Here is a 26,091-nt window from a genome sequence, read left to right as displayed (position 1 = left end):
CAGATCATTCTATCTGGGCATAAAATGTGGAAAACAGCTCTCTGACCTTGGTCCCCTGTGTAAATGGATGCTGCCTTGTGATTTCCCCTCTCCCCTCTGTACCAGTAACTGTCAAATCAGTGACTCCAGCTGCAGCCACATTCATTTTCACCCAAGCTCCAATTCCATATCTCCTACTGCCTACAGGACATTTCCCCTTAGCCTATCCACCATCACTTCAAACTTCAATAATATTTAGGAATTTATCTAAACGCTTCCAGAACAGTTTATATTTTTAGCCTACACTCCCTCAAGCTGTAAAAATAAGCCTTATTGGTTTAATCTCCACTGTTTAAAGTAGAAATTTTTTTATTCATTCAAAATTTATCTCTTTCAAGTTTCAAATGGGGAAACTTCTCTCTCCAGGATTATAGTGAATAAAGTTATATCCTCTCCACTCCCTGCACACTCACACTTGCACACACACACACACACACATACACACATCCCTCTGCCACCCACATACACCCACTTGAAACAACTTCCTAGTTTTATAGACTTTATTCTTACCCTCTGTCTTGCCTATCTCAAGGGGCCTAAATGCTCAGGCCTCTCTTGGAGGTGGGGCTGCCCTGGGAAGAGAAAACCTCCCCTTCCCAAAATGAAGCTCCTAGACCCTCCTTGCCTAGATGCTTAAAGGCATGACTTCCCAGAATCCTTAGAGTTGGGACTAAATTTTCAGAGGCTGCTTCCCACCCTTAATTCAGCAGGGCATCTTCCTTCCCTGACTATGAACCACCCCAGCAAGTCATCAAGTATACAAACGTGAAGCTTCCCTTCTGCTCAGGGGTACAGGCTGAGCAGGTAAGAAGCATCAGAAGCAAGGAAGACTGCAGCCACCTCCTGTCTGTCCTCCCATGGGATCTGGGTAAAGAATGCCTCAGGCCAGGGGCTAGGAGTATCAGTGGTGTCATTTTCCAAGTTGGAAATAAAAACTAGCTTGGATTGCTACAGGACCAGCTGCCCCTTGGGATGGGACTTCCACGCATTGAGGCAGGGGGCTTTGCTATCAGATCTCCTCTGTCTCTAGACAGCTGCTTAACCCAGTATAATTACACTCTCAACCTCGCTGGCCAAGGTTCTGAATGTGATCATAGATCATAGGACCACAGAACTAGACCTGTAAGAGAATTTAGAGGGGCAGCTTGGTGGTGCAGTGAATAGATTACCTGCCCTGGAGTCAGGAGGACCTGAATTCAAATCCGACCTCAGACATTTAACACAAAAAATCTAGTCATGTGACCTTGGGCAAGTCACTTAACCCCAATTACCCTGCCTTCTCCCCTCCAAAAAAAAAAAAGCAAAAAAACCAAGAATTTAGAAATTGGGGAGTGCAACTTTTTTCATTTTAAGCATAAGAAAACCAGTAGCCATAGAAGTTATGACCTACCCAACGTCACATATCTATTAAGGAGCAAATCCAGGACTTGAAACACAGGTTCTCTGACCACTTCAGCAAGGAGGTACAGTGGCTTGGAGTCAGAAAGACCTGAATTCAAATCCACCCTCAGACACTTGCCAGCTGTGGGACCCTGCACAGGTCACTTAAACTATCCAAAACCTCTCAGTTTTCTCAAATATAAAATGAGGATAATAATAGCACCCAACTCATAGGGTTGTTGTTAGGATCAAATATACATTTCGTACATAGTTTTATGAATATTGTCTCCTCTCTCTTGAGGATGGGAAAAGTGTTTTACCTTCCTTTGTATCTCCAGCACAATGCATTTGCACAATGCATGGCAAATAGTAGGTGTTTAATAAATGATTGTTTCCTTCCTCCCATCCTTCCTTTCTCCCTCTCTCCTTTCCTTCATGCCTTCCTTCTTCCCATACATCCTTCTTTCCTCCCTCCCATCTGTCTTTCCTTCCTCCCATGCTTCCTTCCTTCCTTCCTTTGCTGTGTTCAACAGCTGTAGCCTTTGCCCATGTGTTTGCATATACAGAATCATAGAAGGTCACATCTAAAATGAACTTTGGAGATCATCTATTCCAACCTATTAATTTTACAAATGAGGAAATTGAGGCTCAGAAAGAAGAAGCAATTTATCCACAGCTAGTGTCAGACACAGGTCTAGAACCCAGGTCTCCTACCTCGTGTCTTTTCCCACCACACCTGCAAATGGGTTTCTTTTATCAGGCCAGGTGGGAGCATGGGGATAAGTTGATGGCAGCTCATCTCACTAATGGAAAAATAGCTCAAAATCCATGCCCCTACTATTATTGAACTGGTAGCATTATCTTCATGTACTGAGGATGGCATTTATTTTTGTGGGTTTTTTATTTCTCTCCCCCTTCTTGTCTTTTCATCAGAAAATTATACAGTACCTTTTTCCAGACACTCTAAGCTAGACAGAGCACACTGCAAATTAGACTCAGGCCCCTGCCCACTGTGTCATACGCATCAAGTGGGTGAGCAGGTCAATGGCATTCGAGCATGATTAAACAAGTGTCCAAATACAAACCAGGCTGGCAGAAAACTCGCTCCTAGGACCCACATGTGGCACGTGGCTGCTGCTCATTTTCCCCAAGAATATAAACACTTTTGTCTGTGTCTCTCCAGTGCCTAATATATTATGTGCCAGATTCTGGCACATAATAAGCGAGTGATAAAGGTTTATGGATTAAGTGACTGACTGATGGAAGTTTTACATTATTACTTTTATGTTAAGGGTTAAATGTACTTTAGGGTGGAAGGTTAATTAAAGGACTAAGCACCTTCCACTCCCCAACTGGAAAGAACCAAGGCTTCTGCTCTTGCCAATCTGAGAAGCCTTCAGAGAGGATGTGGGATTTCAGGGTCTGTTTGAATGATATAAGGGAAAAGACTCGGAGGACCCAGAACAAGCCCATCTTCTCTCTCTATCCTCTATTCCATCCATCTTTCTTTCTTTCCTCCCATGCTTCCTTCCTGCTTTTGCTGTGTTCAACAGCTGTAGCCTTTACCCATGTGTTTGCATGCACCGAATCATAGAAGGTCAGATCTAAAATGAACCTTGGAGATCATCTATTCCAACCCATTAATTTTACAAATGAGGACATTGAGGCTCAGAAAGAGGAAGAAATTGATAGCTCTTTGAGGGATAAATAAGGCTTGTTACACAGAGAAACTTCCTTCCCAGTGAGGAATTCCAGCCTCAAGTGCGAAGTTCCATCCCTCAGTGCAAGGCAATGCAGCCGATATTTAAATCCATATTATGTGTGAAACACTGTGATGTCTTCCCAGCCTACGAAGGAATGGGGGGCAGTCACACCCCCAAAATACCCCCTGAGTTAAGCCTACATTGGTCACTCTCCCCTTCAGAGTGTGATTTCTTCTTTCACTTTCTGTGGGGCATTGGGTCTGCTCTGTCCCCTCCCAGAGCAACTGGGTTGTATTCATGCCAGTTCATTAGTGGGGATAGTGTTTGTAAGTGACATCTCAGTGGATCTGATGCATAGGTCAGGGAGTTAATCCTTTTCCATTAGACAGGCGACTGTGGCTGTGGCAGGTGAACTCTTCAGAGACTAAAATGTAAGAAATAACAGATCGGGTGTGAGGGCTGGGAGAGAGGCAGGTGAAGGGCTGGGTGTCTGGGGATAGGTGGATGTGTGAGGCCTTGGGGTGTGTGTTGGTAGAAACATCCAGAGGGGAGTATATGGGTGTGTGGATAGAGTTGTGCATGTGGGTCTGCTGAGGAAAATGTGACTGTGTGTTTGTGTTTTACATGGTTGGAGGGTATGTGTCTGGAAGAGCTCCTTTCACATCAGCTACCTCTTCCTCAGCCTTATACGGCTTAAAGCCCAAGATCTGAGCCTGAGTCATGTCAAAGAGAGGTCCCCTGGCCAGTTCTGCAAACACTGATTGTAACATCAAATCTCTCCCTTTGAGGGGGCCTGAGAGCAGGAGAAGGGCCCTCCCTTGTTTGTTCAGCTGGTTTCTTGTGCAATTTTATTAATAAGCCTCAACCCCACAGGCAGGGAGTCACTCTGGGGCCAGGCCGCTAAGACAATTAATTAACAAGCTTTGGACAATTATTTGGATCTTCTGGAGATTGGAGGTACCTAAAAGAGAGAGAAGATATATAGAAGATAAAGGTTTTCTCTTTTGGAAACTGCCTACTTCCTAAGGTCTTGACCAGGAGGACCCACAGAATCTCTAGGCCCCCCAGATAGACAGCTCAGCTGACTTTTGACACAACTTCTCCTATCTATTCTCCAAGCTTCCTCGTGCCCTTTACTGGCTGTCCCCAGGCCTGGGTCGCTCTCCCCTCACCTCTGCCTCCTGGCTTCTTCCAAGGCTCAGCTCAAATCCCACCTTCTGCAAAAGCCATTCCTGCAGGGCTCTGAAATTCCCCTCTGAGGTCACTTTCCATTTCCATTCTGTATATTTTATATATATGACTTTTTCCATGTTGCCTCACATTAGAATGTAAGCCCCTTAAGGGCAAGATCTGTGTTTTTGCCTTTTTTTGTAATTCCCAGCACTTAGCACAATGCCTGGAATGTCTAGGTGCTTAATGAATGTTTCTTTATTGATTGATTGGTTGATGTAGTGTGTAAAGATGTCTCAGATACAGCTTTGACTTATACTGAAATCTAAATCCACATCATAGTCATAGAAAGCTACCAGACCAGAGTTCCCGTCATTGGAGGATCCCGCCTAGTCCCCTGCAGGAGAACAGCAGGGCTTCCTTTGATCCTGCCTCTCTCCTATGACCCTTGAACTCAGGGCTCCATCCAAGAAGCAACCACTTGGAAGAGGGTGAATTTGGAACCATGGGTGGAATTTTCAAGGAAGCAAATTTAGACTTGGTCTAAGAAAAAAACCTTCCCAGTCTGTTAAAGGTGTTCACATGTACAGTGGGCTGCCTAAGGAGGATGTGAGCTCCTCCTCCTTGTGGAGGTCAAGCCCAGGCTGACTGGAGATCATAAAGGAGATTCTTAGTCAAGTACAGTTGGGGGGTATTTGGCCTTTTGAGATCACCTTGGATTGAGATTATGTGATTCTGACTCATATGAGCAAAGAGAAGAATGAGAAAGTTGTGTGTAGTTGGCCAAATGAGGCTTTAAAGACTAGAAGGGACGAGTTGGGGAATAGTGGGAAATGGAGTCGGTTGGGCAAAACGGGACCCAATTATATGATGTCAATAGCAATAGGGAGCCTCTATGGGTTGTACAGCAGGAGACTAACCAAACTACATTTTTTCCCATAGGAAAAAAGTTATTCCCTGGCCAAATGATCAGCAGAAGTTACTTCCTTTTCTACAGCTCCATGTAGACCTAAGTTCAATGCCTTTTTGCTGACAGCAGCTGGTCTCTTTTCCAGGTAACACCAACAGCATCTTTGCCCTGGACTACATCAGTGGTGCGCTAACCTTGAATGGTGTTCTGGACCGGGAAAACCCTCTCTATAGTCATGGCTTCATCCTTACAGTAAAGGTACAAAGAGCTATTTTCCAGCTCCAGGGACACCATGGGAGTCCCCTTCCAAATCCAGGGCCAAGCAGAACATACCCTCCACTCTACCCCAGGAAAGTCCCCTTTAGCCCCCTGGTCCCTCCATTGTGGGAGGAACTTTATTGTTTCTAGAAAAAAGAAAAGGAGATGGCAGAGTAGAGCAGAATGAGGCCTGTGTGACCATGGGCAAGGCATTTCATCTCCTGTGGCCTCAGTTTCCACATATGTAAAATGGTGAGAATAATACTTGCTCCCATATCACTGCTGTGTGGAAGGCACAGCTGTTTATATAAACTCTGGGCCTCAGGTCCCTGATCTCTAAAAGGAGGGAGTTGGGCTGGAGAACTCCCATGGTCTCTTCTTGCTCTAAATCCCATGATCCTGTTACCCACCCAGAGGGAATTCACACCCTGTCCCTCCAGTGCAAGTGAAGCACTCTTTGGTGGATTGGAGAAATGTGGGCAGGATGATGGGATTCATGAAAATTGAGACCTTAAAATGGAGTCAGGAAGGCTAGGTCCAAATCCAATCTCTGTCTCTCAAAATTACTGTATGGTTTTCAGCATGTCAATGAGGTTTTTTTTAATTCCCAGAATTCATAACTCCAACTACCAAAGCAGTCTACACCTGAGATATTTCACTTAGTCATCTGAAGCCCTCAGACATGAAAGTGGGGGACACAACCTGTGTGTGCCAGAGGTGGGAGGGTCAGGAGAACCTAAGTTCTAATCCTGCTGAGATGTGTGACCTTGGGAAAGTCATTTTACTTGTCTCAGCCTAAGTTTCCTCTTACATAAAATGAGAATGATAATAATAGCACCTACCTCATCAGGGGGTTTTCAGGATCAAATGAGATAATATATAAAAAATAGTTTTCACATCCTAGCACATATATATATATATGTATGTATGTATATATATGCATAGCACTTAATGAATGAAGTACGTACTAGGTGCCAAGTTATACAATGATTATTATTCCTACTATTTTACCACACTGCTCTCAAGACTTAACTTACTGATCTTTAAAAGTTTAATACATAAAAATTTATTTGAAATTTATCAAACTCAAATTTTTCCTGTTATATTTTTGCATTATACAAAAAATTTAATGACACAAGAGTAAAAAAAACTTGACAGACTGAAATGTGATACACTTTTCTCCAAATATTTTAATTTCCACAAATGTTTAAAAATACACATTAAATGCATGTTTCAGACACTCTAAATTTTCTATAGTCTCTGCCCCACAGAAGACAGAATGTGCTCTATAGACAGGGAAAATCTAATTCATATATAATACTTTGCTCACCATTTACAGCTTTATTACATGAAATGTATATGTTGACTTTAAAATCCTAACTTCTGAGCCCCAAGCTATTTGCTGATTTTTTTAAAGGAGGAATAATGGTCCAGCTCTGGTGTAGCAGAAAAAGTATTGAATTTGGACCTGGGAGACTTGAGTTCAGATTCAGGCCAGCTGTGTGACCTCGACCTCAAAACCTTTCTCAGCCTTCAATTCATCACCTCTAAAATGAGAGGGGCTTAGGAAGAGTTATTAAGTAACAATAACAACATAACAATAGTATCTAACATTTATATGGTGCTTTAAGGTTTGCTAAATGTTGTATACATATTATCTCATTTGAGGAAAGAAGTCCTGAGGGTAAAAGAGAGAGGAACTCCATTTGGGTGGCCATGACCTTGGGCGGCCTGGTAGAGGCCAGTGTGGCTAGTGCTAGACAAGTCCTCTCTTGGACATTGAAAACCCCTCACGGCCTGGGCCAGGTCTGCTCACCTTTACTCCCTCCCATAATCCACTGCCATCTTGCTGTTCTTTGCTGTCCTCAGGGACCTTCCATCTCCAGACTCCATGGATTTTTACTGACTGCCCCCATGCCTAGAATGATCTCCCTCCTCAGCTGGGCCTCCTGGATGCCCTGACTTCCTTCAAAATTCTTCTCAAATCCCACCTTCTGCAAAACCTACACACACACACACACACATATACATACCTTACGTGTATATATATATATGTATATCTATTATATGTATGTATATATGTGAATATATACACACATACATACAATCTTGTTTGTGTATATGTGTATGTGCATGTGTATGTATATCTATTATATACGTATATGCATGTATATGTGTATATATTTGTATATGTGAGTACATGTGTACACACACACAGATATATAGGCATATATACATATGGATGGAGCACTGGACCTGGAGTCAGGAAGACCTGAGTTCAAATCCAGTCTCAGACACTTACTAACTGTGTGATCCAGGGCAAGTCACTTCACCCTGTTTGCCTCAGTTTCCTCATCTGTAAAATGAGCTGGAAAAGGAAATGGCAAACCACCCCAGTATCTCTGCCAAGAAAATCCCAGATGGGCTCACAGAATTTGTACACAACTGAACAATATGTGATATATAGATATATCTTATGTGTATGTGTCTTGTGGGTATATATGTACATTCATCTTATATATGTGTATCTTATATGTATGTATCTTATGTGTCTATATGTACATAAAATATGTTTTCTATATCATGTGTATATATGCATATATAGACTATTATATGTATATATAATTATTGTTTTGTCATTCAGTCATGAGTTACTCTCTGCGACTCTGTGGACTTTGTCCATGGAATTTTCTTGGCAAAGATATTCAAGTGGTTTGCCATTTCTTCTCCAGTGTGTCCCCATTTTAGAGACGAGGAACTGAGGCACACAGGGTAAAGTGACTTGCCCAGGGTCACACAGCTAGTAAGTGTCTGAGGCTGGATTTGAGCTCAGGTCTTCCTGACTCCAGGTCTGGTCTTCTATTCATTGCGTTACCTAATTATCCCATGTATACACAATATACATATATATTTATTATTATGTGTATATAAAATATAGATCTCATATATATTATATATACTATATGTAGCTTGTGCTATAAAAGTATAAGTATTCTCTATCTTCTATGTGTGTGGTACCCTTTTATCTGTCTTACATGTCTGTATGTCTAGACCTCTTACGCCCACAGCAGTCTATAGGCTGTCTGCCTCATGAGAACAGGAGCTCCTTGGGGCAGGGATCATTTGTAGCTGTTTTTGTATCCCCAGTGCTCACAGATGCTTGCTGACTGACTAACAGAACAAGAACTAGTCCACACAATTCCTCCCAAGAAATCAGTCAGACTTTGTCTGAAGACCTCCCTGAAGAGGAGCCCCTGCTTCCCCACACCTCCCATTCCCCTTCTGGGTAGCTCTGATTGTTAGGAAATAATGTTCTTACTTTGGGCTTAAATCTGCTCTCGGGGGGGTCAAACAGAAAGAGTCTAAACCCTTTTCCATATGACAAGGGAGAGAGGGGGAAGGGCAGGGGTGAGGGCGGGGAAGGGAGGAATAAGCATTTATTAAGCACCCACTGTATGCCAGGCTCTGTGCTAAGTGCTTTACAAATGTCATCTCCCTTGTTCCTCATAACAACCTTGTGAGGTGGGTGCTATAGTCATGCCCATTTTACAATTGGGGAAACTAAGACAGATAGCAGTTAAGTGACTTGCCCAGGGTCACATAGCTAGTATGGGTTTGAGGTGAGATTTAAATTGATGTTTTCCTGCCTCTAGGCCCAGCGCTCTGTCCATTTCACCACTCTCTTCTCCAGGTTACTTATTCCCAGTTCTTTCCACCATCCCTCATATGGCATGATCCCAAAGCCCTCTGTTGTTGGGGTTGCCCCACCCTCAGAGAGCTTGCATTTTATTAAAACATTTTTTTCAGACAAAGCACTATCTCCTTTGTCCCATTTCTCTCTGAACCCCTCTCAGCCAGGTGGCACAGTGAATAGAACTACACTTCTGGGGTTCAAATCTGACCTCTGACATCTACTAGCTGTGAGACCCTGGGCAAGTCATCTAATGTCTGTTTGTCTCTGTTTCCTCATCTGTAGAATGGGGCTAATAATAGCGCCTACCTTCCAGGGTTGTGGGAAGGATCAAATGAGATCAAATTGTAAAGGTCTTAGCATGGTACACAGTAAACAATATATAAATGTTGGCTATTATTGGTATTATCAATACCGTGCTGTGAGAGGAAGCAAGGGGCAGGGCCACAATGCGCAGGAGCCACAATGCAAAGTCTCCCAGGGCCCCTGGTGAGGAGAAGCAGTGAAAAGGAGTGAGTAACAGCCCAACCTCCTCCCCACTCACCCAACAACCCAACCTCCGATCACAACCTTCCTTTTAATTAAAATCAATATGGAGCTGGGTTTGTGGCTGGGAAAGCCATTTAGGAGTATGGATCCAGCCCAGGCCACAGGGTCCCAGGAGTTGGTGTGAGAGGGGCCATTGATTGAGGAAAGGGGAGGGAGGGAGCCGGCAAAGTCAGGAAGCTCAGAGCTCAGGAAGTGGCTGTGTTCTAGCAGGTTGGAATGGACAACCTGCGAAATCACTACACTTAACCTCAGTCAACAAGGCCCTCGCTAATAGCCATAAGTCAATAAGACTCCTCTCCTCCTGGCTGCTCCTTCTTGCTCCCTCCTCTTCCATCAGGATGCCTTAACTATTTAACTCAAGGAAGAAAAAAGCATTTGGATTGTTTGAGGGGGAGCAGAGGCTGAAGTTGGGCGAGGGTTTGGGAAAATGACACTATTGCAAAAAATCCTCTCCATGCCCAACCCTTCCCCAAGGGTCGATTGATACATGTCCTTGCCTACATTGCACTGTTCTCCATTATTTCCTTTCCTTAGAGTCTAACCCTGCCTCCCACCCACTCTTTCCTATCCTATAGTCTCTGAGACTATATGACCAGAATCTTTCATCACTCCCTGATGCCAGCACTCCTTATGGTACTTAGCATAGTATCTTGATTATAGTAGACGGTCATTGAATGGTGGATTGCTGATGAGTCTTGCCTCAGTTTCCCCAATTTGTGATTTGGGATAGGGTCCAAATGGGCCTTTATACATGCCCTCACCCCCTTTCTTCACTCTTCCTTCCCTCCCTTCTTCCCCATCCTTCCTTTGTCTCCTCATGGCTAAAGTATATTTTCTCTGGCACCCAGGGCACAGAGCTATATGATGACCGAACCCCATCAGATGCTTCCTGCATCACCACCTTCAACATCCTTGTCATTGACATCAACGACAACGCCCCCGAGTTCAACAGCTCTGAGTACAGCGTGGCCATCACTGAACTGGCCCAAGTGGGCTTTGCCCTCCCCCTCTTCATCCAGGTGGTGGACAAGGATGAGGTGAGTCCCATGGAGTAGTTCTAACCATCCCACAGGACGTCCACACAAGCTGTTTTGCCTGGATCCTTTAACCGCTATTGTGTGCTGTGTGTGACCATGAGTGGGTTGTTGGCCATTTCTGGCATTAAGGTTCCCCATAAATAAAGGAGGGATGCTATTATGAAGATAAACACAGCCACATGCATGTGACTTTTAGTAGAAATACTATCCCTTAATTCCAAGGGTGTTATCATAACTGTACCAACTTCTCAACTGAAAGAACACAAAGTACTAAGGAAAAAAAGAGTCCTTGATCTGCTCCTAAAGTGCTTGGGAAATGGTGGGCAGACATTAAGAAAACTCTGCTTGGAGTCAGAACTCTCCCTCTCTCTTTGTCCCCAAGGGGTCTAGCCCCTGTTTACCCTAGTTTTTGAGGACTCTGGGGTGGGAGTGGGGAGGTAGGAATGGGGACAAGCAGAGTTACCTTGATTTGGTTCAGGCAACTTAAGGACAAGGCTGCTCCCAGCTCAGACTATAACCACTGTGCCTACTTTCCTTACCTTCAGGTTGAGACAGTGGTACCAGAGATGGTAATTGCTAGGCTCTGCCCATTGGGTTTGACCTCTCCTCCTGTCCTTGATCCTTTCACCCCCTCCCAAGAGCCTGTGACTTACTTTCTGCCTGCAGCTGGAGTTCCTTTGCAGCCACTGTTAATGAGACATGTGTTTATTATCCCCACTCTCGGACCATTTCACTGAGAGATTCCATTAGATTTTTAGCCCTGAGGTGATGCTCTCCAATTTTTCATCCTGTGGGCTCCTGTGATTCTTGGCTAACTTTTTCCCACTGCTCTGTCCTCCCTCTTCCACCATCTTGCCTTCTATAGTGTTTGATTATCAAGCCATCTCCTGCCCACCCACCCCCAACCACCACCATTAACCCCTTCTTCCTACTCTAGGGGTTTCAACCCTAATAGCTTTACCCTCCATTCCCACCTGCATTTCCCCAAACCGGACTTTGGTCCCACAAAACAACAGATCTCACATAGGGGAGTACAGCATCTCCAGACCAGAAAAGAACTCTCCCCTGCCCCAATACAAAGCTCACAAGTCCATCCCCCTACCTCCAGATAGGACAAAATCATTGCCGAGGGATGATGATAGCCAGCCACAATGGTACATGCCTATAATGCAGAGGCTGGCAGATCTGTTGAGGTTTCTGAATCACAGACAGCTGAGCCATACTCAGTGAAGCATTAACTTGGTGAGCTGCCAGGATTGGGAGGCCCCCGGGATGCCTAAGGAAGGGTCAACCAACCCAGGTTAGAAGAAGGATCCATCAAAGTTTCCATGATGATCAGGCCCATGAAGATGGAGACCCAGTCTTCATTTAAAAAAAAACTATGGCTGATGGTTGGGATACTCTGTTGTAGCATGAGAATATGCACTAGGTTAGGAATCAGAAAACCTCTATTTGAATTTTCACTCTATGGGCCTGAGCAAGTAATGTAACCTCTATGGACTTTTGTTCCCTTCACTATAAATAAGCCAGTGACCTCAAAGGTTCCTCCCAGCTCTCTTGATCTGCTTCTAAAATATCTACATAAATGGAATTGCCACAGCTCCCTCAGTGACCCATCATGGTCATCAAACACATACACTTATTGACCACTGCTCTGTGTAAGGCACTGTGCTCGGCTTTTTCGAGGTGGGAGAAGAGTTTAAGAAACAGCTCCTCCCACAATAAAATGTATTATGAGGAGAATGGATTCAAACTTGGAAGAACAAGAGTGATGTCAGGTAGTAGCATGTGATCACTGGGTGCTGTGGGGGCCACCTCGGGTTGGGCTTAGCAGGAAAAGTTCCATGGAGGTGATGGCATCCCAGGGAGGGAGCTTGGAATGGGCAAAGATGGAAGGGCAAGAAATTTCAGGTCAATTCAGCAATTTAGCATCTACTGTTTGGAAGGTACTGTGTTAGGTACTAGGGTTAGTGAGATGAAAAATGGCCCAGTTCCTACCTTCAAGGAGTTTATAGGAAAATACACACATCGGATTTTGAGAACAGTAAGCAAAAAAGTTTGGCTGGAGCATTAGAGTTTTTATTGGGAAGGGGAAGGATGAAATTCAGGGGCCAGGTTGTGGAAATCATTTGGATACAAACCAGCGAGAATGACTTTGGAATTTCCCAACTGTTTTCTGGACACTGTGGTCACTAAAATATGGTCACTATTTCTTCTCATGAAAGACAAGGAAGCCACCTTTTTAGCCATCGTATGCTTGATAGCTGTGGACCCCATTAACTCCCAATTGGCCAGATCCCAGAAAGACAGAGGTTGTTGACTGTTAGCATCACTCAGAGAATTTCATTCCATTGAATTCAATTCCACAAACGTTTATTAGGTGAGAACCCTGTTACCTGGCTAGTTGTCCCATAAATGCATTTTATGGGTCAAATATGTGCCTGAGTGAGGGAATGTGGAGGGCTCAGTGCGAACTTATCCCCACTACTAAAAAAATTAACTCAAAGAACTTGTGATTGGTTAATTTATGAATCTTGGGGCAAAATTCCACTGCTGGGCTACAGAAACTGCATAGAAAAAAGGAAGAGAGTAGCCTACAAGCTGAGGTAGTTGTGTGACCCACAACTATCCTATAAAAATTACTCATTCAACTTAATGAGGCTAAATGATGAGTAAGGTTTCTTGTAGACCTTGGACTCTACGTCACAGACCTGCTGGTTCTCAGGTCCTAGAACCACAGAATCAAGAGCTCATCCACTCCAGAACAAGGATCTCCTTTATAAACACCTTTAGTAAGGCATCTCCGAGCCTCTGTTTGAAGCCCTCACCTCCCAAGGCTGCCTTCCATTTTGGAAATGCAACTCTTCATGTGTATAATGATTTACATATGTTACTCCTTTGATCTTTACCCACTGAGATAGGCACTATCATTCATCATCTGCATTTTACAGATGAGGAAACTGAGGACAATCAGGTTAAGTGACTTGCCCAGGGTCATAAAGCTAGAAAGCATCTCAAGCAAAATTTGAACTCAACTCTCCCTGACTCTGGGTCCTGTATTCTACCCACTGTACCCAAGCTGGAAGGGATGTCAGAAGCCACATAGTCCAATGCTATCATTATAGAGATTAATTATGGTGAAGTGACTGGTCCAAGGTCACGTGGGTAATAAGCATCAGAGATGAGATGTGAACTCAGTCCAGAGTTGATGTTCCTCCCATTATGCCACACTCCTCTCGGCTTCCTTCCCAAAGTCCATCCTCCCAGAAGAGCTGCATGTCCTTGGCTGAAGTCCCATGAGAAAATTTCCTCCCTGTCTTCTCCTCTAGTGAGACGAAAACACCAGCAGCAGGGAGGGGGGAAGGCAGAGAAGGAGCCCAGCCACAGCCCATTCATATCATGGGAGTCATAACGCAAGGGACCCCAAGGTAAATGTGCCCATAACTCACCTCCATGAGCCGCTCTGGCCATTTTCTTGGCAGAGCGCTGAAGGTGGTGGTGAGCTGGGCTTCCAGCCTGCTGCTATCCTCAAGGCTCTCTCAATGTCAGTGTTGGGTGGGGGCCCACTAGCCCTTTCCCTCTTTCCCTGGGATCTTAATTTTCTTGGATGTGTTCTGTTTTGCCTCCTGGGCCTTCTCTCGGTCTGCTCTCCTGCCCCCTCCTGCCTCCTTCTGCCCCCTGGGAACAGAACTATTCACAATAACATTCGTTCCCAGCTGAACCACAGGCAGTAGATGTTGTTCTGCCTGGGTGGGGTATGGATTATTGCTTCTCTTATTATTGTTTGCTTTAATTGTCCTGGAACCAACTGATGGCTAAGCACAAAATGGAGAGAGGCAGGGTTGCCTACTGGATGGAGCCTTGTTGGACTTTTACGGTCAAGAGGACCCAGCTTCAAATTTTTCCTTAATGGCCATGTCACCCTGGGAAACTTGCTTAGCCTATGTGAGCCTCAGTTTTCCTCATCTGTAAAATGTGTGTAATAATATCCCCTGCCTCATAGGGGTGTTATGAGGATCAATGAGATAACACGGGCAACGTGTTTCACGAACCTTAAAGCAGTGCGTAATATTCTCTTATAGGTCTTGTGGATGAACCAGGGCAAGAATCAGGCAGGAACAGAGCAGTTGGGGCCAGACCAGGTGCAGGGGGAAGGGCAGAGACAGGCAGAAAGATGACAATTCTGGCCTAGATATGTAGAACGTTTCCCTGTTTTCTGTCATTCTCTGTTCTCTATTGGCCACTCTGTTCCATTTGCTGGCATGATTGAAACTTGACTCCCTCCCAAATCAGGGAGCCAGGAGGAATGTCTCAGGCTGATTTAGGAAGTTTCTTTTCAGGAACTCAGAATGTGTGTGTGTGTGTGTGCGTGTGTGTGTGTGCATGCATGTATGTGTGTATATGTGTATGTATGTATATGTGTGTATACATGTGTATATCCAGAAAGAGAAAGAGAAGTATTTATTTTATTACATACATACACACACACCCATACATACACACATATAGTTGTTTGCGTTGTTGACTCATTTTTATTCATCTCCAATTCTTCATGACTCCATTTGGGGTTTTCTTGGTAAAGATACTGGAATAGGCTGCCATGTCATCCTCCAGCTCATTTCACACGTGAGGAACTGAGGCAAACAGGGTTTAGTGACTCGCCCAGGGTCACCCAGCTAGCCAATGTCTAAGGCTGGATTTGACCTCAGGAAGAGGAGTCTTCTTGACCCCAGAACCAGCTCAGCTCTCACTGACATGGATGAGGAATTTACCTCTAATTTATAATATTAGGGAGTTGTCTGGATCCCTGAAAAGTTATCACATGGCTTTGAGGCCACTAAAATGAGTAAGTATAGTCTTAGTGATGGGCCACGCTGAATTTAAAGGCATGAAGACCTGATTTCAAACCCTACCTGAGACCCTGACTAGCTGTGTCTCCCTGGACCAAGCCACCTCACCTTCGTGGACCTCAGTTTCCTTATGTCTCAAATGAAGGTGTTGGCAGTAATGACGTCCAACTTTAAATCTGTGCTCCTACCATTTATCATTTGCCCATGGTTTCAGAAAACATTATGTGTCAGCTGCAGAACCCAAGTCTTCCTGCCTCCAAGGCTGCACATTCTTTATCTGATGTAGTTTCTCTTCCTTATTCATCTTCTCCTTTCCTCCATGCCTCTCCAGTGCTTTTGTCGCTGTCCTTCAGAATAGCGGTAAGAGGTAAGACATGTCATGTTGGATCATCTCCCTTCCATAGAGGGCTAGAGCCGAGGTACCCACAGCTGCCCTGACTCTGAGAATGGTACCCATATCACAAAGACCTCCTGAGCTACCTCAGGTTCCACAAAACACTGTCTCTAAATCATCCAGGACAGAAGAGGGGCCTTGTCTTTGTCACATAGCCAAGGGAAGAGATTTCACAGCCTCCCTTGGCCATCTGCTCCCATTGGGAAGATCTTCCTCCCACTTAACCTAAGTTTCTCTTATAGCTCCGATTGTTTTCCTTTTATTTGTCTTTAATGAAGGCAGAAACCCTTATTTTCTGACTAATGAACCTTTAAAAACCCAAAGACTTTTCTGAAGTTATCCTTAAGAGAAATTGTCCTAGAACCCCATGCTCTGCTAATAGAATTTCTACATCTTCTGCTTCCAGAGGTCAAGACTTACCAGGGTCTGAAGGGAGGAACAGGTGGATATGACCATAGTTTCAGCCTCTGATCTTGCCATTCTGGCGTGGCATGGCCCTGTCTAATTCAGATACCCACAAAAGTCAGATGACTTAGTGCTAGGACCCTAACCTGGCATCTACCAACCCTCAAAGATTACATGGAATCGTTTTAAAGGGTCCATGAATCTCAATGGGAAAAAAGTCATTTTTATTTTCACTCACCTCTAACTGAAAATTCCCTCGACTATCTGAAAACATTATTCTGAGAAGGGCCCCAAAGGCATCACCAGATTCACTGCCAGAGGAGTCCATGACACAGATGAAGAATCCTTTGTTTAATGGAATGAACACTGACCCAAAATTCAGGAGGCCCCATCTTGGCTCTACCACTCACTAGTTGGGTATCTTTGCCTGAGTCATTTTTCCATCCCTAGGACTCAGTTTCTCCATCTAGAAAATGAAAGAATTGCACTAGAATAATTTATAAGGTCCCTTTTAGCTCGAAAAATGTCTATGACTCCAAGAGGTTAGGAGAGAGAGAAAGTAGACAGCATGGCCCCATCTGTTTCTATTAACCTCCCTGTCCTGGGGCTCCCCAGGATCAGCCATACCACTTTTGCCCTTCTCACATACAAGCAAGGGTAAAACTGCCTCACTTCCCTTTTCATGCTTCCTCGAGAAGGAGGCCTGGGACCACCTGAGACCCTCTGCATATTTCTCCTGCCAGCCCAAGAATGTGGCTTTTTCTTGCTGTCTTAATACCTTCTTCAAAAAGGCTCAAAGGTGTGATGTTTATAGCAGTGCACCATTTATAAAAACGACTTGGGGGAAGAAGATAAGGAGGACTCAGGGAAGCAGAGCAGTGAGCAGAAAACAGATAGACCCCAAGTACAAAAGGAAACATGGGAGTGAAGCAGAGCCCCAGGACTTAAGATGGAAGTGACCTGAGAATTCATCTAGCTCCATCCCCACTTTTGTGCATGAGAAAAGGGAGTCCCTGAGAGGGTGCTCAAGTCAGCTGAGATCCGCACAGCCCGGAAAGAGGACTCGGGAGCTAAGCCCTGATGCCATCTTGTTATGTCACAGAAAGTAATAGGAGGCCTAGAGAAGTCTTTGGAAAGGTGAGAGATCTGGCTGTGGGTTAAGAGTCAGTCCTATCTAGAAACAGGAGAACAGTCCCTTCCATGTCCGTGTTGTCTCCCTTGATAGAATGTAAGCCCCTGGAAGGCACGGACTGTGTTTATTTTTGTCTTTGTATCTAGCACCCAACACAGTGCTTGGAACACTTAATAAATCTTTGTTGATTGATTGATTGGTTGATTGATTAGACCCCATATTCTCCAGCTCAAGGTTTCTAGGGCTCAGTCATGGAGTTGGGCAGTAATTAGAGGTCATTCTGGAAGCTTCAGCCCACAGAGAGGAACTCTCCTTGCCTCCATTGTGACAGAAAAGGACATAGGAGGGCAGAGACAAAGACTTGGGGGGAGGGGAGGCTTCTCTTCTCCCAGCCCAGAGGTTAACAGGGACACATCTGGCAGAAGCTAATTCAGTACTATGGTGCTTCATGCTGAAGATGACACAATTCATTTGTTTGAGGGGCACAGAAAAAAAGAACCTCACACACAAACCAACAACAAAGAGAATTAGTCAACTCCCAAGGGAGAGAGTGCTCCAAAATAAATAATCACAGGTGGGGAAAACCCAAATCTAGGACTAGAGTGGTATTTATTGCTCTCCACCTTCCTCCCTTTCCATTCCAATTGTTCCTGCACTGTCAGATACCCACTGTAAGCAACCTTATATTTATTTTGATTAATTTATTTATTTTTTTCATTTTCTACCAGGCCCATATCTCCTTATCCCCAGATTGACTTCTCATGTAGCTTAGGCATCAAGGCCACAGACTCCTCCCTAGCTGCATTCTCAGGGGGATCCAGATGCCTCCTCAAGACCCCCCCCCACTTCACCTCTCTCAGTCACATCATATCTAGTCTTAACTCCTAGACCTGGGTGAACCAACCGCCCCCCACACTCCCACCCAGCCCCCTAAGAAGAGCTTTGGTCATGAAACATCAATATTGACTAACATTCCAATCATTGAAACCACCACCCTTTCATAGAGAAGGATGAGAAATGAGACTCAGAGAAAGCCAGAAATTTGCCCCAGAGTCATAACAGGGCATCAGAAACTGTGCCAGGATTCAAATTCCCTTCCCTGTGCTCCTCAGGGATGTTGTTTAAGTGGAGCCTCTAGTCACATTCAACTCCCAGTTCTAGTCTTTGAGACTTTGGGGGCCAGTCCTGGTGAAATGCAGACTATACAGCCCAGACTCCCATCTCCCCCATGAGTTCTTCCACCACCCCCCCACTCAGAGAATATCAATTCATTTGCCCAAGAAAACCTAACTAGAAAGGAAATCCTACTGCAAGAGGGCAACACCCCATACAAGACCCCAAACTCATAGCTGCTGGTTGTTTTGATTATTCAGAATTTTGAATTATCTGAACTGTTCCTATTCCTTCATTAGTGAAGGTGGTCAAAAGCAGAGGAGGGCTGGAGAAGGAAAGACAAACCACTCCAATATCTTTGCCAAGAGAACCCCAAATGGGGTCATGGAAAATTGGACAAGACTGAAAAAACTACTGCACAGCAACAACATGAAGGAGACAGTGGACCGGTCCTGAAGTCAGAGAGCCTGGGTTCAAATTCCCCCTCTGTTCCCTACATCTCTACAACCTCGGGCAAGTAGCTGAACTGCCCTGGCCTCAGTTACTTATGAGCAAAATGAGATCTGAGGTTCTTAACTGGTATCCATGAACTTCTTGGGGTTTTTTCCAAAAATATTTTGATAACTGAAATTTTGGTACAATTGGTTTCCTTTGTAATCCTGTCTATTTTATTTTATGCATTTTAAAGCATAATTCTGAGAAGACACTGCCAAAGGGGCCCAAATAAAAAAAAGTTAAGAGCCCCTGGACTAAATGGCCTCAGAAATCTCTTCCACCTCTGAATCTGGAAGCTTCTCAGTGGGCCCCTTCATTAGGGAAGTGGAAGAAACTCATCTAAATTACTTGTTCAAGCAATCTCTTGGTCCAGGGTAAAACTACAAGGCACAACCTAAGTTGGGGGAGGACAAAGAGGGAGAGGGAGAGGTGCAGGCCATCATTTTGTTCTATCATTTTCAGTTATATCTTACTCTCTGTAACCCCATTTGGGGTTTTCTTGGCAGAGATACTGGAATGGTTTGTCATTTCCTTTTCCAGTTCATTTTACAGATAAGGAAACTGAGGCAGACAGGATTAAGTGACTTGCCCAAGGTAACACAGTAAGGGTGTGAGGCTGGATTTGAACTCAGAAAGATGAGTTTACCTGGATCCAGGTCCAGTGCTCTCTGCTTCACCACCTGGCTGCCCATCATTCCCACCCTGCTCAAAATGATGCCCAGAGGAATTGGGAGGTATCACTGGGACAATGTCAGTAGCAACCTCAATGAGTTCACTAGCCCTCTGCCCACTTTCCCCCACTCTACTCCATTCCCAACCCCTCCCTTTTTGCAACAGTAATAATGACTGCTTTTTTTAACCTGATCTATTGAGCTCCTGATGAAAAACTTCATTGGCCAGAAAAGATTGCCACCTTCTCTCCAACCTGTAGTCTTAGAGAGGACAGTGAGGTTAAGGGACTTGTCCAGGGTTACACAGTCAGAGTGTATAAGAACTGGGACTCAAATGCAGGCCTTCCTTCTATCCATTAGACCACACTGCCTCCTACTAATTTTATGCCTGGGTGGAGGGAGAGTCATAGAATTTCTTTGAGCCTTAGTTTTGTCACTTGTAATATGAGGATGGCAATGTCGCATGATGTAGAGAGTCCTGGGCTTGGGGTGAGCAAAGCCTGGTTCCAGTCCCCTCTGTGACCCCTCTGTTCTAGAAGGGGCCTCTGAAGCCTGTAAGTATAGCTGGCTCATAAAACACAGCATTGGTACGGGCATAACTAGACTGCCAATCTCCAGGGTTGTTGAAAGACAAGCTTTCTTAAGAGCTGGGACTAAGATACTGCCTTGTATACAGTAGATGTTTAATAGATGTTTTTTGAGTGGGAAGAATTTTGAACCGATAAAGGGCCATAGACACTGGAATTACTATTATTGGCAAGTGTGAGGCGGGTCTTCCTGAGGCTGTGGATGTCAGCTGATATTTCCAGGGTCTGGGCCCCCCACTACTGCTGGAGTGCCCAAGGGATAGATGTGTAGACTTCAAAGGAAATTCCATCTCTAGAAGAGAAGCCAAGGACAGCACAAGAAACCAGCCGGTTCTTTCCTCCCATTAATTTCTCTCCAGATGCCTTCACTGAAGTTCTTATTATGACAATGATAGCTGTTATTCTATTTTATCTGAGGCTGCCTCCCGTTGACTTACTCCCTGCCATCCTAAGCTGCCCCCCTTTCCCCAAGGATTATATGATCTCCTCTGTGGTATTTCAAATACTTCCTAATTTAGCCTTATCAGAAAGTTCAATTAGCAATGCTTTTTACACAAGGCCCCAGATCATTAGTTGAGGCAGGATGCCAGACATGCTTGGTAGCCATGATGTCCACCTCTAGTTCTTATCTCTTTCTTGTGCCCAGACCCTCTGGCTCCCAGTTCCTCAACTAGCCTCCTGGTACTCCCTAGCTTTCTGGCACTGCGCCATCCTCAATCTGTTTGAATTCATCTTTGCCACTGACTTCTGGAGGCTTTCCCCCCCTCCTTTCTGAGCTGCTAGAGAAATTCCTCCACTCACCACTTGGTAGGTTCTCTCTATGGTGCTTCTGCCGTCATCTTCTCTCATCAATGAATCTTGCCTTGAGAATGGAGATAGGGCTAACATTTGCACCAACAGTTGCACAGGGTTGCTATGAGAAGAACATTTTTCAAAATGTTAAGTGCTTTATACATTTGAGTTATTGCTGTTATCTGAGTAAGAGGATATTGATCATGCTTCTATAATGGCACCCAATTTAAAAGCATAGTGCCACAAAAGAAAAATCCCATGAAGAAAGAAATGGGGAAGACCCCTATTATTCCTCCCAGATTAGAATCATTTCTTCTCTCTCTCAGATGCCACAGTACAAACCTGGGAATCAGTATTTCCATTCATCCATCCACATTTTCTAGTCTGACTCCTCTTGGGACAGCTTAGTTCTAATCCTATAAAAGGTATGATCAATTTCAAACATAAAAAAATTTTGTACCCCAAAAATTTTCATACCTATAATTTCTCTAGCAGCTCAGAAAGGATGGGGGGAAGCCTCAGACTGCCCCCCACATCTCAGCCAGTGCCATTTAAAGTTGTCACAATGGAGAGTGTGGATGGCTTAATGCAACCCATCCCCACTACTCAATTCAAAGCCTTTGTCTTCCTCATGGGAGATTTCAGTGTACTAAATTTCAGTGGCACTTAGAATTCAGGATCCCAGCCTTGTCTCTGCCCAAGGAAGCTGTATTGTTGACCTGAGAGTCATAGAATCATAGAATTTTTGAGCTAGAAAAGAACTTAGAAATTATCTGGTCCAAACCCCTCATTTTAAAGATGAGGAAGTCGAGTGCCATAAGGCAGAGGGACTTGTGGTAGAGGGGACTGATAATGACATCCAATTCTCCTGAATCACAATTGCCTTTCCCCAATTTCAGGGGTTCTGAGACTTATTGGTGTCATAGACCCTTTTAGCAGCCTGGTGAAGCCTATGAATGTGTTTTCGGAATAATATTTTAAACACATAAAACAAAATAGAAAAGGTAACCAGAAAAACCAATTATATCAAAATGCAGTTATCAAAAAAAATTTTAAACAAATTCATGGACCCCTAGGTAAGAATCTCGGTCACATTATGAGGCTTGCTTGGAAAGTTTATGCACAAAATCTCATCCCAATTCTTCAGCCATACATCTTACCCAGCCCAAACTTGGAGTTTGTGGCTTTCTCTACTCCTTTGAAAATTTTCCCTGGGGCAATTACCCAATTTGCCACCTCCTAGTTATACCTCTGCTGGGGATAAATGGGTGTCTAGTATATCCTGCTGCCTTTAAGGACTAGCTAAGTACTTCTCAGCTGGGAGTTATACTTGTATCTATCACCCTATCACCGTGATCATGGGCTGTGAAATACCCTAATCAGCAAATAACAGGAGTATACAAATCCCTGCTGGGACAGGTGGCAAGGGCATGAAGGAGAATACAACCATCTCTTCTCCTTAGTCTCTTGAAACTTCTCCCCAAGACCACTTCTCAGTTGTTCCATTGCCCCCATTTCAAAAAAGGTGGGAAACTGTGGGGACTAGGTGTCCTTTAACATTATATATACATATATATTTTAATAGCAGAATTAAAATATCCAGATGTGTGGGATCTTCCAAATCTGCCTCCATTCCCATCATCCACAACATAAAAGAAAGCTTCATCTTTGGTATTCCCAATAGATAACCCTGGAAATAAAAGCATTCAATAACTGTGTCGATGTACTAACAATCCCCAACAAGGAAAATTTCCAAGTAAACAAACCATTAGGTTGCAATGAAAAGAGCCAACACAAACACATTCTGTTAATTTGCTAGTTGTTGATGGACTCCAGGATAGGTTAGCACCTCATTTTTTCATAGCCACCAATGGATTCCACCCTTGGGGACCTGGCTGATAATAGATAATTCAATCATACAATCCTTTCCAGTTGATTTGGTCCTTACTATGACCCCATTAGATAAGAATTAGAAATGTATCCCCATTTTATAGATGAGGCTCAGAGAGACAAAGTGATTCTGTCCAAAGTCACATAGCTAGAAGTTCGATTCCAGTCTTGTCTTTCTGCCTCTCAGACAGACTCAACAATCTAGTCCTTGCTAATTTCCTTTCCTTCTTAGCTTCTCCCTTTGATGTCCTCTTCTATACATATGCACATATAAAATTATTTTCATGTTCTACACACTCATAGACATTTTGGAAGGGTCAGAATGGTAGGGTTGGATGGTATCTAGGGTTTCTAAGGCACACAGAAAATCAAACAGAATTGAACAGGTGAGCTTATCAGTTCTGTGTGTCTGGGGTCATTGGCCTACTAGATGCAGGATAGTACCAGGGGAAGGGAGGTCACACCCAAAGTTTGTTGGCTCCTCATGGAGATCTGAAGAAAAATTGGCAGCAGTCACAAGGTTGCCCAGAATCTTGTTTTTCTATCAGAAACAGTCATAGATCGTAGGAGCATAGACCCAGAGCTCAAAATTACCTTAGCAATCACCTAGTCCATTTTACAATTAAGGAAACTGAGACCCAGATAGGTTAAATTATTTTTCTAAGGTCACATAGATGTGGTATTCAAAACCAAGGTCTCTGGTTCCAAATCCAGGGATCTTTCCACTGAACCACACATTCACCACATTTTTTCATCTTTCCAAGTTCCCCAGAGACATCTTTATTCACTTGGCATTTCAGCCCTTTTGAGTAAGACTGAATGTGTTTGAGCTAGAGCCTTCCAATTTACTTATTTTCCCAGGTTGGACCAGCAGGGTAGGTCAGTATTATTGATAAGAAAAAGATACGGGAACTGGGAGTAACAAGTGGATTGGAAGAGAGGGAGGAGGTAAGTGGGACAGGGTATTCCATGCATCTTGATATCAAATTAAGTGCTTGCAAATTCAATGCAATAATATCAAAAATTAGAACTTCATTCTAGGATAGGCATTCTTAACCTGGAATCTGGGAACTGTTTTAAAATATAGATATTGATAACAGTACTTCATTATAATTGGCTTCATTTACATTCCTGTGTATTTGTAACAGCAAGCACCCCAATATACCCAGGATAGCTGCCAACACAGGTTCTTAGATCTGATTTTCTAAAGGAAAGCAACTCAAAATGGGTTAACAATCTTGTTTTAATAAGTCAAACATACTATTTATCTAGTTCAGGGGAAAAAGTCAGAACCTCAAACTTTAGAGTATACAGGCAGAATTTACAAGTAGAAGTTACAAGAAGACAGAGAAACAAGCAGACAGGCCTCCAACTGTCTGACCATTGCATCCATACCTAATCACAGTTACCAGAGAGAGAAGCATCTGGGTTTTCAAAGCGGGGGGTCTCAATGGCTGCCCAGAGTCTTATCTGGTCAAATCACAGAACACTTCTCAAAGTGAGTCCCAAAACAAAGCCTCACATCAGGGTTTATATAGCCTTCTCCTGGCTCAGAGAATGTCACAGCCCTCTTGACTCTGCCCAATCACAGAGCACCAAGCCTCCTGCCACAGGCTCCAGGTGCACGTAAGCCTATCAAAGGGCCTAGGGACAGAGAAGATCTTAAATTTCCATTCCCATAACTGTATTTTATTGTATGTATCTAAGATTATTACTCTAAGGAGTCCATAGGCTTCTCCAGACTGCTTAATGAGGTCCATGAAACAAAAAATATTAAGAACTCCTATTCTAGGGTCAACAACTCAGGCACGTTTAGAAGACCCCTCTGGAGGGAGGCTTTTGCAGAAGCCTCTGGGAGCATCATCACCATGACCTGCTCCCCCCAACTTCTCAAATGAGGCCATTGGTTCTATGACTGATGGCCCCTGGGGTTTCTTCTCTGAGCTAATCACTTCAACCTCTGCTTCATCAACTGAAACTGAGCTTGAGTCTGCTCTGCCCAGAGTTGTTCGGGTTTCCACCCAAGACCCTCCATCCTCTTGCCCTCTTCCAGGTCCGAGCTAGCCAGCATCTGAGCTGTGCTCAGGGAAAGAAAACCTTTCTCACCTTTTTCCCTTCTGACTCATGTCAGCCCAGCCAAATAGAGATTTGGTTCCCTTAAGTTCATGTGTTCACTGTGAGTTGAGTCCATAACAGACTCTGTCCCATCTGTGTATACGCCATAGAGCACATCCCTTATCTCCATGCATCACCCATCCGCTTCTCTCCCTCCACCCCTTTTTTGAGCCAGTATCAGCCCCAGTCCCAGTTTTTCCCTGGGTACCTAGCCCATTTGAACTGGAATCTGAACAGAACCAACCCATATGCCTGTCATTTCCCCTCACCTCTTAAGCAGCTCACAGTGAAACTGGAATGTGATTTGTTCCACACCAAGTGGAAAGAGGGAGTTTAGGAGAGGTCTAGAGCATCATCTCTTTATCACCAAATATGATCAGCACCATGGACAGCTCCTCAACGTCCCCACTCTAGGCCTCCTTCTGTCTATCTTCTCCTACAAAGAAGAGATTTAGAAGTGGAAGACACCATGGAGGCTATCCATTCTATTCTATTCCCCTCTTTTACAGATTGGGAAACTGAGGCCCAGAGAAGTAAAAGGGTTTGCTTAATGTCCCACAGATAGTGATTAGAACTGAGAATTGAACCCATCTTCTGACTTCAAATGCAATGTTCTTTCTACACACCAGGCTGCCTCTATTAAGGTTTTTGCCTGGTCATAGAGAAGGAGAGACCCCTCTGTTCCTGATCTATTTCAGCCTAGGTTAGAACCCATCTGGGTTCTCAACTTATTCTGAAGTGGGATAGAACCCCACCCACATCTGGTCTAGCCTATATCTGAGCTGTGTCTCTGGGGGAAAGGTGTTCCTTTGGCCCAAACTTCTCTTTTGCTGTCTGCTCCCAATGGGGGACAAATTAGGATTCAGAGAGGAGAGAAGGGAAAATTTTATTTCCCTTTTGAAGACAGTGT

At 44.1% G+C, this 26,091-nt stretch overlaps 1 protein-coding gene across 1 annotated transcript in view; it reads left to right on the top strand.

The window, feature by feature from the left end:
* CDH23 (cadherin related 23) overlaps positions 1-26,091 on the top strand; it is a 620,897-nt gene that overhangs the window by 335,017 nt on the left and 259,789 nt on the right. The window contains exons 10-11 of the mRNA XM_069071099.1: positions 5,348-5,460; positions 10,549-10,737. Coding sequence (XP_068927200.1) covers positions 5,348-5,460; positions 10,549-10,737 — 302 coding nt within the window. The remainder of the gene's footprint in view (positions 1-5,347; positions 5,461-10,548; positions 10,738-26,091) is intronic.

The sequence above is a fragment of the Petaurus breviceps genome, unplaced genomic scaffold (genome assembly GCF_028583685.1).
Source record: "Petaurus breviceps papuanus isolate PSGF00001 unplaced genomic scaffold, PetGlider_PUasm1.0 90825, whole genome shotgun sequence".
Classification (NCBI taxonomy): Eukaryota; Metazoa; Chordata; class Mammalia; order Diprotodontia; family Petauridae; genus Petaurus; species Petaurus breviceps.
Note: the sequence above shows the minus strand (reverse complement) of the source record. Positions and strands in the feature narration are given on the sequence as shown.